General features: G+C 35.6%; 2 protein-coding genes across 3 annotated transcripts in view; one reads left to right on the top strand and one right to left on the bottom strand.

The window, feature by feature from the left end:
- Positions 1–18,640, top strand: part of LOC131440541 (protein FAM50 homolog) — a 347,038-nt gene that overhangs the window by 194,542 nt on the left and 133,856 nt on the right. The window lies entirely within an intron of this gene.
- Positions 15,070–18,640, bottom strand: part of LOC131440540 (ABC transporter G family member 20) — a 109,675-nt gene continuing 106,104 nt past the window's right edge. For both annotated transcript variants that reach the window (XM_058611909.1, XM_058611908.1), the window contains exons 10-11: positions 16,303–16,389; positions 15,070–16,244 (exon numbers count right to left, since the gene is read on the bottom strand). In XM_058611909.1, coding sequence (XP_058467892.1) covers positions 16,033–16,244; positions 16,303–16,389 — 299 coding nt within the window. In that variant the 3' untranslated portion in view covers positions 15,070–16,032. The remainder of the gene's footprint in view (positions 16,245–16,302; positions 16,390–18,640) is intronic.

The raw sequence follows: 18,640 nt of genomic DNA, 5'->3' as shown, positions 1-18,640 counted from the left end.
GATTCTTGATTCATTTAAAATTTTATTGTATAGTCAAAAATGTGATGTATTTGCTTTGTGCGAAACATGGCTTGTTCAAATATAACTTTAAATTCAATAGATACGTCTCGATAGAGATTTTCCGTATGGTCGAGTGCTTTTAGGAATTAAGAAATGCTATTCCTTTTATAGATTAAACATTCCTTCGACTTCTAGTATAGAAGTTGTTGCTTGTCAAACAAGCATTAAGCCGTCATGCACAAATTATGTCACGCTTTAAGGAGGAGGTTTTAAATATTGTGACAAATTCTGACAAGGGGGGAAGGGGGTTGAATTTATTGAAATTTTGCGTGACGCCTAAAGGAAAAGACATTTGTAATGAAATTTATGAAATGGTTTAAGCCCTATTCCGTTTATAATGGTAACAGATCATCTTTAATTTATAATATTTGCGACAATTTTAGCATGACAGTATTAAATATGGGTAGCATGACACGGATTTCAAGACCTCCTGTACGTCCAAGTGCATTAGATTTATCTCTGCTCGACTTCAATTCGACTAGATTGCACCTGGAAAGTATTTCTTGATTTATACGGTAGCGATCATTTACCAATCATCATCTCAATTAGCAGTAACAAAGGCATTGCTAATTCAGTTAACATTCCATATGATTTGACAAAAAAATTTGACTGGAATAAAAATCGAAGTAATATTTCAAGTGTATTAAATTCAATGGAAGAACTCCCCCTGCTGGAAGACTGACTTCCTCGTTTGTTCGATTCTGGAGGCCGCAGAACAAGCCCAAACCAAATGATTCCCTGGTCCAACGACTAACAGAAGGCCCCCTAACCCTTGGTAGGACAAAGAGTGCTCCGATACTAAACATGCGAAACAAAATGCTTGCAAGACGTTTCTTAAATGAAAAATTCTTGGTTTTAGAAACCAAGTACAAGAGCAGACTTCGGGTCAAGAAGAGAATTGGAGACTATTGGAGACATTTTGTCGAAGGTTTCTCAAGAGAAACCTCAACGAGCACTCTCTAAAAAACGGCCTGACGAATGCTGATTCGTAACGTAGGAAATGAAAGTGAGGAATACTCGAACCGATGGATATTTGACTTTGCTAGGAAAGTTTGCCCTGATTCTGTTCCTACGCAGAGCATTATTCGGGAGTCTACTCGAAATAATGGTTCCAATGATAGTCCCTTTTCAATGATGGAATTTTAGAGCACTCTTGTCTTGTAACAATAACGCTCCTGGATTGGACAGAATAAAACTCAACTTGGTGAAGCATCAGCCTGACTTTGCAGAAAGACGCTTGTTGGAATTGTTCAACAATTTTCTTGAGCAAAATATTGTTCCACCTGACTGGAGGCAAGTAAAAGTTGTCGCCATTCATAAGCCGGGGAAATCAGCTTCCAATCACAACTCATATAGACCCATTGCCCATTGTTGTCAGATAGTCAGTTTGGCTTCCGTAGAAATAAAGAGACGAATGATTACCTTGCGTTGCTTTCGTCCGACATCCATATTGCCTTCGCTCAAAAACAACAGATGGCATCTGTATTTTTGGACATTAAAGGAGCATTTTATTCAGTTTCCATTGATGTACTTTCAGACAAGCTTCACCAACATGGACTTCCAGCGGTTATAAATATTTATTTGCACAACCTTTTGTCAGTAAGCGCATGCATTTTTTCACATGGCTCATGTCTCAGTCCGCTCCTCTATATTTTTTACGTAAATGACATTGATAGCTGTCTAGTAACCCCATGCAAACTAAGAAAAATGGCAGATGATGGCGTGGTTCCATTTACTGGAACCAAAGCTGTTGATTTTCAAAAACCATTGCAAGATACTTTAGATAACTTATCCGTTTGGGCTGTTCATCTGGGTATCGAATTCTCTGCGGAGAAAACAGAGCTGGTCGTCTTTTCAAGAAAGCATGATCCCGCGCAGATTCAGCTTCATATGATGGGAAGAATGATCCAACAGGTTTTGACTTTCAAATACCTCGGGGTGTGGTTTAATTCCAAATGCACGTGGGAAGGACTTATTAGGTATCTAATAACAAAATGCCAACAAAGAGTAAATTTTCTTCGAACAATAACAGGATCTTGGTGGGGTCTTTATCCGGAAGAACTAATAAAATTGTATCAGACAACGACACTTTCAGTGATGGAATATGGATGCATTTGCTTTCGTTCGTTAGGAATTCTATGTAAAAGTGATGCTCCGGCGAAGAAAAACTTATGTAAACTTTGGAAATAAACGTATTGATGGCGCTCACCACACGATTATGATGAGGCTCATCTGAACCCTACGTTGTGTTTAAATTGTACGGAAATAATGAGCTTGCGACAGCTTTCCAACTTAAGCCTGGGACGGCTTTCGTGCAGATTGGGACACTGCGAACACTTCGAATACATTAAGCCATGGCACGGCCTTCGCACGGATGGGGACACCGCGGAACACTTCGGATTTGATGTAATAAACTGGTACGCGTTTATTCTTGATTAACTGACTAGTATATTATAATGACTATGACAAACAATTACTATGACTACGACAATCACGAGGAATATAAATACTTGATATACTATCGAAGTACCGTAGTACTGTAGTACCGTAATACCACAGACTAACAGACATGACAGTATGAGTAAATTCTTATAAAAATAATTTTTCGTGATGCACTAGTTCCACCTATATTGTACTGCGCGAACTATTTACTATCTGTACACCCCTTGTGTTATGTAAAAGTTATTTTACTAGTTGGTTTCCCCTCGTTTGTCAACACCGATCAGCTGCTTGCAGGGATGCCTGATTTCATCAAAATATTTGAAAATGAATCGTCACAATAAATTATTGGATTACGTTGATAATATATTTAACTTTTTCGCGATGTTGAAAGGTAACCATTTATTTGACTCAACGTTGTTCATCTAGACTATTTTTCATTGTGTTGGTAGTTTTCACCCAAAATTAAGTGGCGGCAGACCAGAAGCAAGTAAATATTGTAACAAAACGGGATCGATTTTGTATTGCGTTGGAGGATGAGAAGTAGGCACAATTATGTATATAGTTTTGGCAATATGTATTAAATCTGTATCCTGCATGAAATTTGCATGGACGTATACAAATCAATACATTATAGGCAATTCTGTATGAATGGCAACTCTGTTGGTAAATGAAAAAAATAAACACAGTCTAGATGACAGACAGGATGTTTACGATAGGGTAACGTGGCGCCATCATGACACATGTGAGTACTGTCCCAAATAAAGGAATATTCGAACTAACCGTTAAAATGATTGAAGAATCTAATTTGAGTGTCCTGTCTGTTAGTCTGTGGTAATACCACAGTACCGTAATACCGTAATAGGTATCGTAATACCGCAATAGAACAGTATAGTATCTGATCTGATCTGCACTGCCCTTATATAGTCTGCGTACATTATTATATTAACAAAGTTTGTCTCTACCGGAAAGCATATTACGTAGAATATGCCGGAAAGCCTATATCGCAGACGAATGTAATCTCAAACTCTCTCAACTACTAATAAAACTGCTCGAATAATAACGTTGATCGATATATACTTCATGTCATGATATATACTTCATTTATGGAAAAAAAATTTTCAAAATTCATCTGGTTCCGACTTCCGGTTCCTGAATTATAGGGTAAAGTGTGTTAAAACTTTGATATCGCCACTTAAATGAGCGAAACAAAAAAACATGTTTTAATCCACTTTGTAGTGTAATGATGCCTTTCTAATATATAGTACTGTGGTATTCTATTTAAAATGTTTGTGCATTAACTAGTATAACGTACAGAATGAAACAGTGATTTGCTCGCGGAGGTCATCCTTAAGAAAACGAAGTGGGTCCACTATAATAGCGGAACCCGAGAACCGCTATAATCGAAGTCGGTTCGTATGGCCACCAACTAACATGACGTACAAACTCTACTAGTTTCAATTCAAAATGATTCTGCCATCGTACTCCAAACGAATTTAATTTTTTGTTGAATCTGAATATATGCAGTAATTTTTGGTAGGATCATAAGACCTTTCATTTGACCCCAAGATTGGGAATAATGCTTTTGAGTCCAGTTTAGAAATTTTTTTACGGTTTTTATTTCGCCGGTTTAATTGACAGTGTACAATATTTAACTCACTTTACCCTATAACTCCGGAACCGGAAGTCGGATTCGAATGCAATGCAGGAATTCCGTATGGGATCGTGAAAATCGGTTAAACCATCGCTGAGAAAAGTGAGTGAGATCCGTTTTGGAATATATGACCACTATTCCCGGTGCTTCCGAAACCGGAGACCGGGAACCAGGATAGCCGGAATCGATTTATTTAGATTTCTACTGATAATGGCTATCGGTTTGTGTAGTTCTGAAACCAGTTTAATTTTTTTTGCGTTTTTTTATTTCGCCGGTTCAAGTGACGGTGTACAATTTTTAACACACTTTACCCTATAACTCTGGAACCAGAAGTCGGATCCAGAAGAAATTTAGAAATTTCGTATGACACCGTGAGACCTTCCATTTAAATCTAAGTTTGTCAAAATCGGTTCAGCTATCACCGAGAAAACCTAGTAAGATTATTTGACACATACACATACATATATATACACACACACACACACACACACACACACACCCATACACACAAACATTTCTCAGCTCGATGAACTGAGTCGAATGTTATATGACACATTTTACTAGTCGGTTTTCAAGTGATTGCATAACCTTTCTACATGACAAAGGCAAAAAAGGTGTGAAAATAAATTCTAAACTGGCCTCGAAACGATTATCAATAGACAACCAAATAAATCGATTTCGGCTACTACCGGAAGTAGTGGTTATGTATGTTCCAAAATTGATCTCACTCACTTTTCTAAGCGATGGTCTAACCAACTTGCACAAACTCAGGTTAAAATGAATGGTCTTATAGTCCCATTCCTGAGTTTCGTCCGGATCCATCTACCGGTTCCGGAATTTTAGGGGGACGATATTTAAAATATGTATACCGTCACTAAATGCGGGGAAGTGAAAAACGTAAAATTATTTCCAAACTCGCCTCAAAGCTATTCCAATCGGTAGTTATTGTCAATAGACGGCCAAACAAATTAATTTCGGCCTTCCTGGTTCACGGTTTTTGATTAACGACCGAAGATTGTGTACGTGTATGAGTGAAGCCACCATCAGTTCAAGGTATTACCAGTGTATGCGGGTAGACTTACAGTAGATCCCAATTTGATTATCAGGTAGCTTTCATATAATTGCTGTTGAGAAGGCCAAAATGGGTTTTGAGGACCCGGCGCCTTCCAGCAAGAACATCTAGCCATATAATAAATAATAATAATAAAGAATTTTGCTAAAATTAAATTAACGACCGAAGATTGTAGCCAGAAATGGATCCCAGTTCCTTTTCTCGAACCGACTTCGATTATACCGGTTTCGAAAGTACCTGCAATCAGGGATGCAAACTGCCTCCCCTTTTTTATTACTGTAGTCTGTTAACCCACATTTACATTTTCTATTATTCGTACTGTACCACGCTGCTGCATCCAAACTAAAAATTCTATTACAGTAGGCATGCGAAGCAGTATCGCGTTAAAAACTATCACCGAAATCACCGCCGCTTGAGATAGGTAGAAATTCTATCTTTCTAAATTTTACTGTCTCCTTGTTCGCGCTACTGTAGCATAAAAAATGTAGCTCGCTACAGTAGAAAAATTTAATTTGCCGTTGTAGAAAAATGTAAATTAGTGCGATAGAAAAATGTACTTTACCGCGGTAGTTAACAGTGGTATCGAAGAACAGTAAGCGCAGCACATTGCCTATATTCTTCACTATTTCAAAGATGATTTTCGCTTATTCAGAATGTTTATAAAGTAGTATTGCTAATATCATTTATTTAACCCCGGTTTTAAGCTTTTGATCGTTGCCAGGAGGAAATGGTTTGATCGATCCTCACTAACTTCGTATAAAATTGAAAGACTAGTTCCGAAATGACATATTTATACGTGTAAAATAATTCAAACCGTGATATGGACAAAATAATAAAATCAATTAGTATTCCGATCGAAATAAATGAAAAACTCACTCGGAATGGAAATACTCGAAACTCTGCCTGTTAGAAGGTTTTGTTATTTTAAGAACAAATTAACGGATTAATGAGTGCGGTTCACAATAAAATATAATCAATAATTAAACACAGTACTAAAGAAACAAATTAGAATAGTAGCTTAAACTGCCATAGTTAGATTCATTATACTCTATTTGTACTACCGTCAATCATATGTATTAAAAAAAAGTTTTGTACTGTTATAAAATGCAGATCATCCAAATTTATTTCCATTGGTATGATCGCTGTTTTTCTATCCTCGTCAGCTGATTGATCATTTATATTATTTTTCCAAAGGTGTCGCATTAGAAAGAGAAAAGTTGGTGGTTCGCATATCGCGTTCTCTCTGACAGCAACCTAAGGACCACCTAAAAGGGGTGACTTATGACCACTACCGTTTTTTACACTCTTCAATCTGTTACGCACTAAACACAGAATTGAGACAAAATCAGTTATATCAATCGAAAGCTTCCCAAGAAACAAATGTATCTAGTGTTATAAAATATCTAGTTTATTTACATGCCTAGAGCCACTTCAGTAAACTCGAAGAAAATTAAATCTCATACACAAATACACAAATAATTTCCACTGCACTGACTCTGTCAAGCGGAAACCTTTATGATAATTGTTAGGTTAGGTTAGGTAGAGCTAACACCCACGCTATATCTGAGAAACGCTGGAATGGCGACCTAGCCCACAGTGGGAAGTTTGGGCCACCCTTCTCTAACAAGAAAAAATCGGTAAAATATTGCTGACTTTCGAACAGCTCAACAATAAGATCAGTAAAAAGTATTATATACCGATCGATCGGTAGAGCTGAGCTGATTCTCATTTCTTCATAATTGTATAACGAATTATTTATCACTCCATACTAAAGTTTGAGGACATTTACATAAAAATTGTAAATACATGAGATTGGTAGCTATTTTGGCCGGTTTGGATTAAAACCTGGTAAAATATCATCTTTGGTTCCACAAAATCGATTTTTAAGTGTGTTCGAAAGAACATTAGGCTTAGTGCCCAAAAGATGGAAAATATTCAGATATCGAACACTATATCTTTCTGAAATCATTATTAGCTTTTCAATTTCAGTAAATTATGTAATTATCCGAAATTTAATTTGTACTGATGATGATCACTAGAAAGCATCCTACGTATATTAGTAAAACAAAAGTTTGCCATTTTTTTTATCCTCATGTTTACCGGAATCAATTAAAATTCAACGCAGCTTTTATAGATTTCACGATGAATTATTCTTTTGCTTGGGATTTACTAAAATAAAATTTTCTGACGAAAAATGATTTCCACTTCAAGTCACTGAAATTCTAAACGTAGCGAAATACTTAACGATTTCTTTAAACTCGACATTTCATTTTTCTAGTTAGGAAAGAGTTGTACAAGCAATTCTGATCTTCAATAAAAATACATCTTTAAAGGTAGTAACATCGACAAATGGTTCGAAGAGGAAATCAGCTTCTATTGGGTTGTAAACAAGTCCTAAATATATTGTATGCATGGCTAGATTACATGAAAAGGCTTCTGTGTTTCCGTTGAATAGACTTAAAAAAGTTCTTTGAAGAATCCCTTAGAAATGCATACATTGGAAATAAAGATATAACTAGAAATAAAAATTCAAGGAAAAAATGAAATTGCCCGCTTCAGAAATTTTGATTTTTTTTCTGAGTAAGGTAACTGTACCTTCATTCATTTCAGCTCTGTATCTCAATAAGCTGAAATATGGTGCATTCTGAGTGCATTCGTAAAGATAATAACACCAGTATTATGCACAATTATGCCGCAATCTGATTTTTCAGAGCCGAAACAAAGATTTTTCATCCGATTTTATCATAATTTGTTGATTGGTAATCGCGTAATCCTCAAAATAACGTGGTAGCTCCATAAATGAAATGATTATTAGTACAATAACCCTATGTAAGATGAATGCATTTCTATAGCCATAAATTTTAATCTTTCATTAATCTGGATTATTCTAAACATAAAATATAGTCAACACAAAACACACAGATAGGCTCATGCAAATGCAATTCTTCATGTAAAAACAGGTCTTGATACCAGATAACAAATTGCATCGTTCAAAAAGATTAAAGAATAATATCAACCAATTAGTAGTCAATAAAATATAATCAGTTGTTCAAATAGATAAATAGTTCGTCTTTCCTCAAAAACAATACTTATGCATGTGAAAGATTAATTCAATCACACCTTCTGAGCAAACACCGTAAAGTACAGAGGTAGAATACATTTTCGTCCGCAGCTGTAAAGTACTTTTTCATCCGCAGTAGAGTACATTTTTGTCCGCAGTAGAATACTTTTTTTTCGTTGGCGGTAGGAAGTTACAGTACATTTTTGAAATCTACGGGAGCTTCCAGCAGCAGTACAAGGCCGTACCATCAAGAAACGGTAGAATGAAGTGGAACAAAATTTGTTTTTACCTGTACCGTTCTGATCGTCGCTGGTACCCACTTAGAAAAAAACGTTCAACGGTGGTCCTTCATTGGTCCAATACGTTGGATCATTGGTCCAATGAAAGTCCAATCAATCAATAGTTCAACGGGAGTCCAACACGGGACCTTCGTTTGCCGATTTTGAAACAGACCGTTGAACCGAATGCCTGCAGAATCTCTGAAGTTTTTTCCACTTATTTGTTTAAACGAACACTACATACCTGCACAATACTTCTACTTCACGTAGAATAACAACAAATTTTCTTTCTATGTAAAGGTAACACTTAATTTTCACACTATTTTTGCAAGAGAAAAAACAACAACAAACCGTTCCAGCAAATTTAACGAATATTTCGTGCAATATGTCGTTCAACAAGCGCTCAAAAATTAACAAAATTGAACGGCCTGCTGAGAGGGTACTCTCTCTGCGGTAAATGTACCATCAAGCAGTTGTAGCAGGCTGTAAAATTTTGAATGTGTAGAATGTACAAGGATGAATGTATTCTACCGCTACCGTTTGCATCCCTGCCTGTAATAGTGGAACCTACTTCGTTCCTCGGATATGGCCAGTCTGATCTGAGTACTAGTGAGTACTGATTCACTCTGAAGGTTTTACTAGTTTATGGAGAATCTTTTTTGTTGTTAAAGAACCTGTCACCGTAATAAAAGATCTTGGCGTCTATTTGGATCAAAAACTACGCTTTGCGGTACACCATACTCCAACCACCGCTAAGGCCTTTTCGATGTTGACTTTTATTCGTAGGAACGCATAGTAATTCGAATATGTTTATTGCTTGGAAATATTGTAGCTTTTTGAAACATCTTAGAATATGCCGTACCAGTACGAGCACAGCTCCATGGTGCCCAATGGAGAAATGCACTGCCCATGTTAAAAGAATCGAAAACGTACAATGGTACTTCCTACTTTACGCTCTTCGTCAATTATTTTGGTCCGATCCCGCCCACTTAACCTTCTATGACGATCGCTGTCGACCCATCAACTTATCAACACTAGAATCAGAAGAGTTGTTTCGCAACGTCTCGTAATATTCGATTTAATAGTTAATATTAGACTATATCGTATTGTTGGGAAAATTACAGTTTTATGCTCTACTAAGACGAACTCCACGCGTTTATTTTAATTGTGTTTTGAATAGTAAGAAAAAAAAATCGTAAATAGAATTGTCTTCATCACAAAGTTTATTATCCGTAACTCCACTCATTCTTATACATTTCATATTTTGATATTTGATTCATTTTTATAAATTACTGATTTTATACATGCTTTGATGAAACATAATTGCCTGTGCAGTATCGATGATTTTAGCTAAACAATACAACCATAGAGAGAAGAAAAAACGAAGCTTTTAGTAATGTTGCCTTTGTATGAATCATAACTATTATTATGGATCATTATTATTTCGTTCAAGTGTTTCATTTTGTTTCCACATTTTGCCGTTTTTTTTAATTTTATGTCTGCTTACGAACAAATGAGAACCTCACTTTGTTTACCATGATAATCCTTATTGATTGTTGACCTCGAATGATAACTTTTTCCTCAAGATAATAATATGTAACATGACAGTTTTGATAATTTTTTAAAAATATTTTATGAATGAGCAAAAGTGAGTGAAACCTTGGAGATTATGTGACATTTGAACACTCTCTACGTCCCTTTGAATAAGGTTCCCGCTGTTAAATGGTCCTAAACTTAAACAAGACGGTACAAAGTTTGTTCTGTCTTTCTGCGATGTTTAAGAGTTCACAAAACCTTATAATAATGGAATTTTTATTTCAAAAGCATTTCTTTCCATTCGTACACAGTCTGTTCAACATCACAGCAAGTCAGATATAATTTTTGGACCATGTTTATTCAATTACGAATTATTATGCCCTGCTCGCACTTAGTCCTCAAAAATCCAACAGTGGTAGATTGTCTATCTCAAACCCACCAATGTTGTTGAAATCTAGAAATATTGAAATGAAATAAATACAATATTATCCCGGAAGTCCCCTGAACAGCTTCTTCATACGAAAACGTTCTTGTTATAAAACAGTAATTAGCATTTGGTTTTAATAAATACCTGGTCAAACATCATATACTTCATTTACTTTAATCTTATGTGTTTCCCAGTGAAGACTTAAGAGACGCAGGAATGAAAAGAGTAGATACAACCTAAGGAAACGTAACACAGAAATCAAACCAATATTTGACTGTAACGTTGCGAGTCTTCAATTTAACTAAATAATCAATTTCTTTGGATAGCTTGACAACAGAAAAGTTAGTAAGCCTGATAGATTTTTAGTTTTATTATAGAAGTTCACTGCCCATACTCGCACTGCCCATACTTGCATATTAGTCCCATATGGAAAATCGGCATGTCGAGAAAAAGACGATTAAAATTTTATTTTCGAATTTTTTGATTTATTGTGCTACCTAATGCTAAATTATGGTATTATTACATGAAATATCGGTGATACAGCATTGCTATTCCAATATTGCAACAAATTATTGAAATTTACACTAAATGGGACTGATATGCGGGTACTTCACACATGGGATAGACATGAGTTGATATTTTTTTAACATTTTACTGTACAAACCCTCAACTTTTATTGTAATTTCTGAGAATATGTTGAGGATAGTTTGCATTTCTCAAGCTAACTCAATATTGACGAAAATCGATATGGGGCTGATATGCGAGTATGGGCAGCGCATATCAGTCCCATATCGATTTTTGAAAATTTCTAGTTAGCTTGAGGAATAAAATCCATCCATCAGAAATTGCAATAAAAGTTGAGGGTTTGTACAGTAAAATGTGAAAAAATATCAACTTATGTCTGTCCCATATGCAAAGTACCCGCATATCAGTCTCATTCAGTGCAAATTTCATTCGTTGCAATATTGGAATAGCAAAGGTGTATTACCGATATTTCATGTAATAATATCATGATTTAGCATTAGGTAGCAAATAAATAAAACAATTCGGAAATAAAATTTTGATCGTCTTTTTCTCGACATGCCGATTTTCCATATGGGATTGATATGCAAGTATGTACAGTTTAGAAGTATAGTAAAAATACATATTTAAATGTTTTGAAGAACTATCCAAGATGGTGTTACTAGGTGGTCATATCATGTCATGTGATTTTCAACCAATTAGAAAAGTTTATAATGTATTATTAATAAAGAACAATATTTTTACAATTTGAAAACGTAATTTTTTTATTATTACATTGATACGATTTATTTAGGAAGAATTTTTTACTGAACGTTGTGCCAAATCGGATTGATAATTACACTTTTCCTGTGAAATAAAGCAGCATCAAAGATAGAATCTAGAATAGTGTACACTCAAGTATCTTTTTATGTGTTTTCCATACGGTTTTTATGCGAATTTCCAAAGTTATGCGAAATTTTAAGAGTATTTTCAAAGTTATGGGTTTTTTGTTCTATAAATGCACGAAAAGAGCTATCTAGTGTTATGCCGAAACAAAAATTGTTGTTGATTCTCGGGGATTAAAAAAAAACGTGTTTTTTTCTCGAGATTTCGGATTCCAATTTCGATGTTTTATGAATCTTTTTGGCAACATTTTTTCCCTTAGTTTTGCGATTTTTTTATGCAAATTTTCAAAATAAGTGTTTTTTTTTTGTGCAAATCTTCAAAGTTATGCGGTTTTAATGTGAATTTCCTATTTTGTTACATTTTTGTATGATTTTTACATATTAAGTGACGTAGTAAAATAAAACTTTTCATCTTTGCTATTTGCTCAATAAATTATTTCAATGCAATAATATATGTGTGTGTTGATCAATATATTTGTTTTCTTTTCCCATTGATTGTAAATCATCTCGAGATTGTGAAAAATTCTCGTTTTTACTGTGTACCAATGACATTAAAATATTTCCCTTGCACGCAAACCTGAAAAAGTATTTGTGTTTATTTATTGCACATAATTTAATAGACTTCATTTTTGGCGTGTTCTTGTGCATACCACTGTTTAGTTTACAACACAATAAAAATATTTCAGGACTATAATTAGGGACCATCCATAAACCACGTAGACTTACTGGGGAGAAGGGGGGTCTCACAAAAGTATCTGCTTGTCTACGAGGGGAGAGGGGGGATTTAGCCTAAAGTCTACGTAGTCTCTTAATTATCAGAATTTTTCAAGAAACTTAGCTTAGGTTAGTTAATCGTCAGCGCGTTTCCTTGCATTGATCAAAAACTAGTTGAAATGGCATATTAAACCAAATGCATGATACTTGAGAGTAGTACTTCGTGGTATGACTAATAAGTATGACTTATTGACGACAAACATATTTCACCACGCGAATAACGCTGAACAATATATAGTTGTGTTTTTTTTTTGTAGATTTACATACTCAGTGGAGGAAAACTGCGCATAGTTCTTTGGAAATATTTTAATAGTTCTAGGAAGAACCGATTTGTGAAATTTATCCGATGTTGAATTCAAATTGGGACAGATATGTGCCTGACTATCTACAAATAATAAATTTATGATTATGATCATCACACACTGTTAAAACTTTAATCATAAATTGCTGACCATATTTACGAAGGCATGCAGAAAGAATTATATTGTTGCGTTTAGTACAACTGAATATTCCTGATTAAGTTATACCCATTTTTCCACAGGGCGAATTTTGAGGAGGCGTCCTATCGTCCAATCCACGTGTGAATGTATTGGTGTGGCTATTTGCAGCAGTTGTGTGGTGAATGCTAGTGTGAGTATTTCGAAATAACCCAGTGAATTTTGTCGAGCCGCATCGTGCCAATTATTGAAGACTTACAAGGTGAGATGAAAAAACTGCAACCAACTTCAGACTGCTGTCATTTCTAAACCGCTCGTCCCACAGCTGTCAGATTTATTCTAGTGACAGCTCATTATATTATTTACAAGCGCACAAAAGCATTTTGGTGGGAATTTTTCAGAAAAAAAGTTATTTGTGATGGAATTCAAGTGTGATAGTGTGATTGCTTTGCATTTGGCTGGAAAACCACAAGTGGCTATCGTTAGAGCCCTCCAGCATTTAAAAGTGAATAAATCTTTTGTGTCTCGTACCATCGCTCGTTACCGTGATACTGGTAGCGTAGCCCGACGTCAAGGAAGTGGACGAAAAAAAACAGCAACATCGGCAGAAATGGTTCGAAAAGTGAAGAAGCGAATTGAACGAAATCCGCGTCGTAGTGGCCGAAAAATGGCTCGTGAGCTGAACATATCGCAATATGCCATTCGGCAAATATTGAAAAATGAGCTTGGACTAAAGCCATTGAAGTTCCAAAAAGTGCAAGATCTTACTGATGCGCAAAAAAAAGTTAGACTCGAAAAAGCTAAAGAGTTGCTTCGCTTGGCCGAAAGTGGTGAACTGCCGAATTTGGTTTTCTCCGATGAGAAACCATTCGTTATCCAGCAGTTTGTAAACAAACAAAATGATCGTGTTTACTTGCCAGAGAGGTCAGCTGAAAATTTGCAACTTCGGTTGGCCACCAGAACTCAAAAGCCGGCCATGGTGATGGTGTGGGCCGCCATAACAGCCGATGGTCGCTCGCCGCTCGTATTCATCGACCGTGGGGTCAAAATAAATGCGCAAATCTATCGCGAAAATATTTTGGAGGGAGTTCTGAAGCCCTGGGCACGCAAACATTTCGGCCGCAGACCTTGGACATTCCAACAGGACTCAGCACCATCGCACTCAGCACGCGCCACCCAAGAATGGTTAAGAAATGAGGTTCCTCGCTTCATTTCCACCGCACAATGGTCACCAAAATCTCCGGATGCCAATCCGTTGGACTATTGTGCCTGGGGTATTTTGGAAAGCAAGGTTGGCACTAAAAAATACCAAAGTGTCGATCATCTCAAGCAAGCGCTTCGCCGAGAATGGGACAAAATACCGCAGAGCCACTTTCGGGCAGCGTGTGATGGTTTCATTGGCCGTTTGAAGGCCATAGTTCGTGCCAAAGGTGGCCAATTCGAACAAATCTAAACCGATTCTCAAATTTGATGTTATTTCCGACATTTTTTGCTTTTATTCAATAAAATTTAAAAAAAAAATGAAAAAATTATGGCGTTTTACTTTGTTGCAGTTTTTTCATCTCACCTTGTATATAACATAAAAAATACTGCAATGCCAAGAGAACAGTCGAGAAAGGTATAAACCGTTTATGAAACTCTATAACACGTAATGGAACTGTCTTCTACTTGGTTCATAAATTTATAGCTTACGCATTTTCCGCAGTGTATGATTATGAGTCAAAAATGTTCTTACCTGTAAAAAGTTTGATTTTAATGACTTCTTTCTTATCGTTCGTCCAGTAAAACCGTTTGAAATTCATTGTATATCTTTGCCTCTTGAATATATTGAATAACAGAGATGTTATGACAACGTTTCATGACGTTTCATACTTGAAAACAGACAGTATGGTTTCATAATTCCCCAAATACAATTTAGATTAAAGTTTATTTGTACTGGATAAATTGAATAACTTTATTTCAATTCTCGATAGAACAATTATTGAAACCATCGCTTTGCACAAGTTTTCAACCCAAAAGTCTCTTGTTGCGTATGCTGAATGACACGTAGTGTCATCTTGTTGGAACGAAATGTTTATAAACCCTTTATAAATATTTCCGCTAGCAAAAAGTTCCCGACCTGGATTGAACGGAATATTTCATTAACGTGTACTGAACAGACTGCTGCGGATACTCCAAAAAATTAAGTTGGACGCAGTACTTACACGATATTTTCGGCGATATTCACGATAATGTTTAGTATAAATCGACTAATTCCGGAGCGTAACTGTAAAAATCATGTTGAGCTATCAGTGATAGCTAGTAATACTACCTCTTACCGAAAAATTATGAATTTTTTTTTTATTGAAAACAAAAGCCTATGTTGACTTTTAGGGGGGATATTTGAATAAAAAGTTTCAAATTTTGGTATACGTTTTTTATGAATGCTCCCTTAGATAATACTATTCAACTGTAAAGATTCACATTAAAAAGACGTTTTCACCATGACAGCAATCGAAGTCTATTGTTGATATTATGTTTATATGCATGGTTCGTCCAAATTGAAATTTATCTTTTCAACTCTTATTAGGTTGATAACTTTTCGTGTTTGGTACTCTAAGTACATACATTTTCAAACGATGTCAATTTAATCTATAATGAATGAACCGTCCAGTTTTGTTTCTATTAGAATATTAGATATTAGATAAAATTTCTGAGTTTAAAAAAAAGCTATGATTGTTACTAGTATTCCATACGATTTTTCTCTAGGTTCCATACATATTTTTACATATCTCGATTGAACAATTAATCGGGGTAACTTGAGTTAGTTTAATGACAATAATTATGTACATGCGACTAATCTAGAGGAAAACTTAAATGCTATTCATCGAGCCAGATAAAGGTAGCTATTATTTTTTAACTCTCAGCCCAATTAGACATAATAGTAAAAGACTAACTATCCAAATGCCGACTGCTCCATAGCCCATATAGACTTTTGAATTTGTTATGCTCCATCCTTTAGATAAAACGTTTCGTACTGCCATTGAAGGAATCGTAAATGGAAAGCAGTACGCTAAGTATTGCAGATACTGAGGCATTGCTTCTAAGGGCCACAAAATACCTGTTGTCAAAGATGGAAATAGTTTAATTTTTTTTTGAGAAGATATTACCATACTTACCACACATTATGATCATTGGATAAAAACTGCCCGTTGCCATGAAATTAGCTGTAGAGTGAGCATCGCAAAAGATTGAAATCAATAAACCTGGAAAAAATTATTTTTATTATTATATATATAAGATGGAATTAATTTTCGGTTTTCTAAAATAATAAATGGCGGTTGGGTAAGGTCACAGACATAACTGGAAGAGGTGAATACGAATAAAATTGACATGTCTCGGATAATTTTTCAAAAGGGCGTATAGCAAGTGACAGTTTCTCTTTGTTTACTTTCTCTTCTATTAATTACCAAGTGGTTTCCACGTTTATCACTCAACTCTTTGCATGAAATGATACCCGAAACTTTCGACTTACAAACAGTATAGTGATATCAAAGAAAATCTTTTTAATCACATCACAAAAATCGAAAGAGAGAGTGAATAAAGAGAAACTGTCACTTGCTTATACGCCCTAATGAAAAATCAACCGAGATGTTTCTTTCACACTTCCGAATCGATATTCGTTCGTATTAGTAGTTGATTGTGTGATTTTTGAAACTTTTACTGCTCCGCTTTCTGCATTATAACGGTTTTTCTTCTTCTTTTCTGGTTGGCGTCACCTCACTTGAGATGACGCCGAATTGATGGCACAGCCAGTTAATTTTCGTTTATAGTCCAATGGACTTTATTTTCACTTGACTACAAGCGAAAATCTCGCTGTGTGGCTCTGGCTGCGTCGAATCGTCAAAGTACGGCTTAAAATCCTTTCTTTCTTGCGAAATACTCGAATTTTCTCCGGAATAACACGATGCAACGTGCTCACCCGTTGAGAGTTTCACCAGAAGTGATTATAACGGTTCATCTACACTAAAGTACGATTTTTGAAGACAAACATGTTGTACCATACAAATAACATGGAATAAATAAAAATATAACAAAATAAGCTCGTAGTAGTTTGTTTTGTGGATTTTGATTACATACTCCGTAGAGGAAAACTTCGCATAATCCTTTGAGAATATTCTAATGATTCTAAAAAAACCGATTTGCGGAATTTATCTGAAACTGAATTCAGGAGTTATATAACTGAATTCAGAAATCGAATTCTGGTTCTGAAGTCAGTTCGAAAATTTAGGTTCTGAGTTCAGATCTAACATTTAGTTCCGGAGTCCAGATCCTTTATATACTTAATATCCTTTAATTCTGGATTCAAATTCCGAATATAAAGAAGTTCTAGAATCTTGCCAAGAAACCAGTTCCAGAAACCAGAACTAGGCTTCAGTACCAGACTCATAGTTTTTTTTGGCATTAAAAATACCTTACTCTTCACCGGGCTGACCGTCAATTAAAAATTTTGTTCCGTTTTTGTTTTTGAAAACTACAACCCAAAAACGAGTTCCATTTTGAAGTTTTTGACCACTATTTCCGGTACTTCCGGCACCGAGAACTGGTAACAGGTATAGTCGAAGTCGGTGTGTGTGGCCAGTAACAAACGTAACCTACAAATTGAAATAATTTTCATCCATGTTTAGATAAATGTTCCTTCTTTTGCATCGTCAGACTAAATAACGTTTGTGATTTTTACCCTGTTGTTCAAGAACTGGAAGTCGTATCCGGATGAGACTCATTAGCAACCTATGGGATCATAAAACCTTTCATTTGAACCTAAGTTTGTGAAAAACGGTATTGTCTTCTGAAAACGAAGTGAATTTTTGATTATGATTTCTGGTACTTCCGGAACCGAAAGCTGGTAGCCGGTATAGCCGAAGTCGGCTCCGAACACAACCTACAAAATGAAATAGTTTTCAGCCATATTTGTAATTTTTAACACACTCCACCCTGTAGTTACGGAACCGGAAGAATTTTCATTTGAGCCTAAATTTGTCAAAATCGTTTCACACATTTTGGTACACCCAAACCTCCGTTTACGAACACTTTTTATACGTAACCTCTTTTTACGTACCTCTTTTTACGAACCAAATCCCAAATAACGTAAACTTTTTTTACGAACCAAATCCTAAATAACGTAAACTTTTTTTACGAACCTACTTCGTAAAAAGAGGTTTTGTCATTCATCGAAAGCGATTTCCGACTCCATGGAAACTACTACAATATAGGTATTTTTGGAACGGGTTTAAAGAGTAGATTCCGGAAAATGATGTTTGAGGTATTTTGGAAATCCAAGATGGCGACTTCCGGTTGATTGATATTTCTTGAAAACCCATACAATATGGGTATTTTCGGAACGGAATTGATGAGAAGATGTCGGAAAATTATGTTTGAAGTGGTTCTGAAATCCAAGAAGTCGACTTCCGGTGTGTTGATATTCCTTGAAAACCCTTGCAATATGGGTATTTTCGG

The sequence above is a fragment of the Malaya genurostris genome, chromosome 1, assembly GCF_030247185.1.
Source record: "Malaya genurostris strain Urasoe2022 chromosome 1, Malgen_1.1, whole genome shotgun sequence".
Taxonomy (NCBI): domain Eukaryota; kingdom Metazoa; phylum Arthropoda; class Insecta; order Diptera; family Culicidae; genus Malaya; species Malaya genurostris.
Note: the sequence above shows the minus strand (reverse complement) of the source record. Positions and strands in the feature narration are given on the sequence as shown.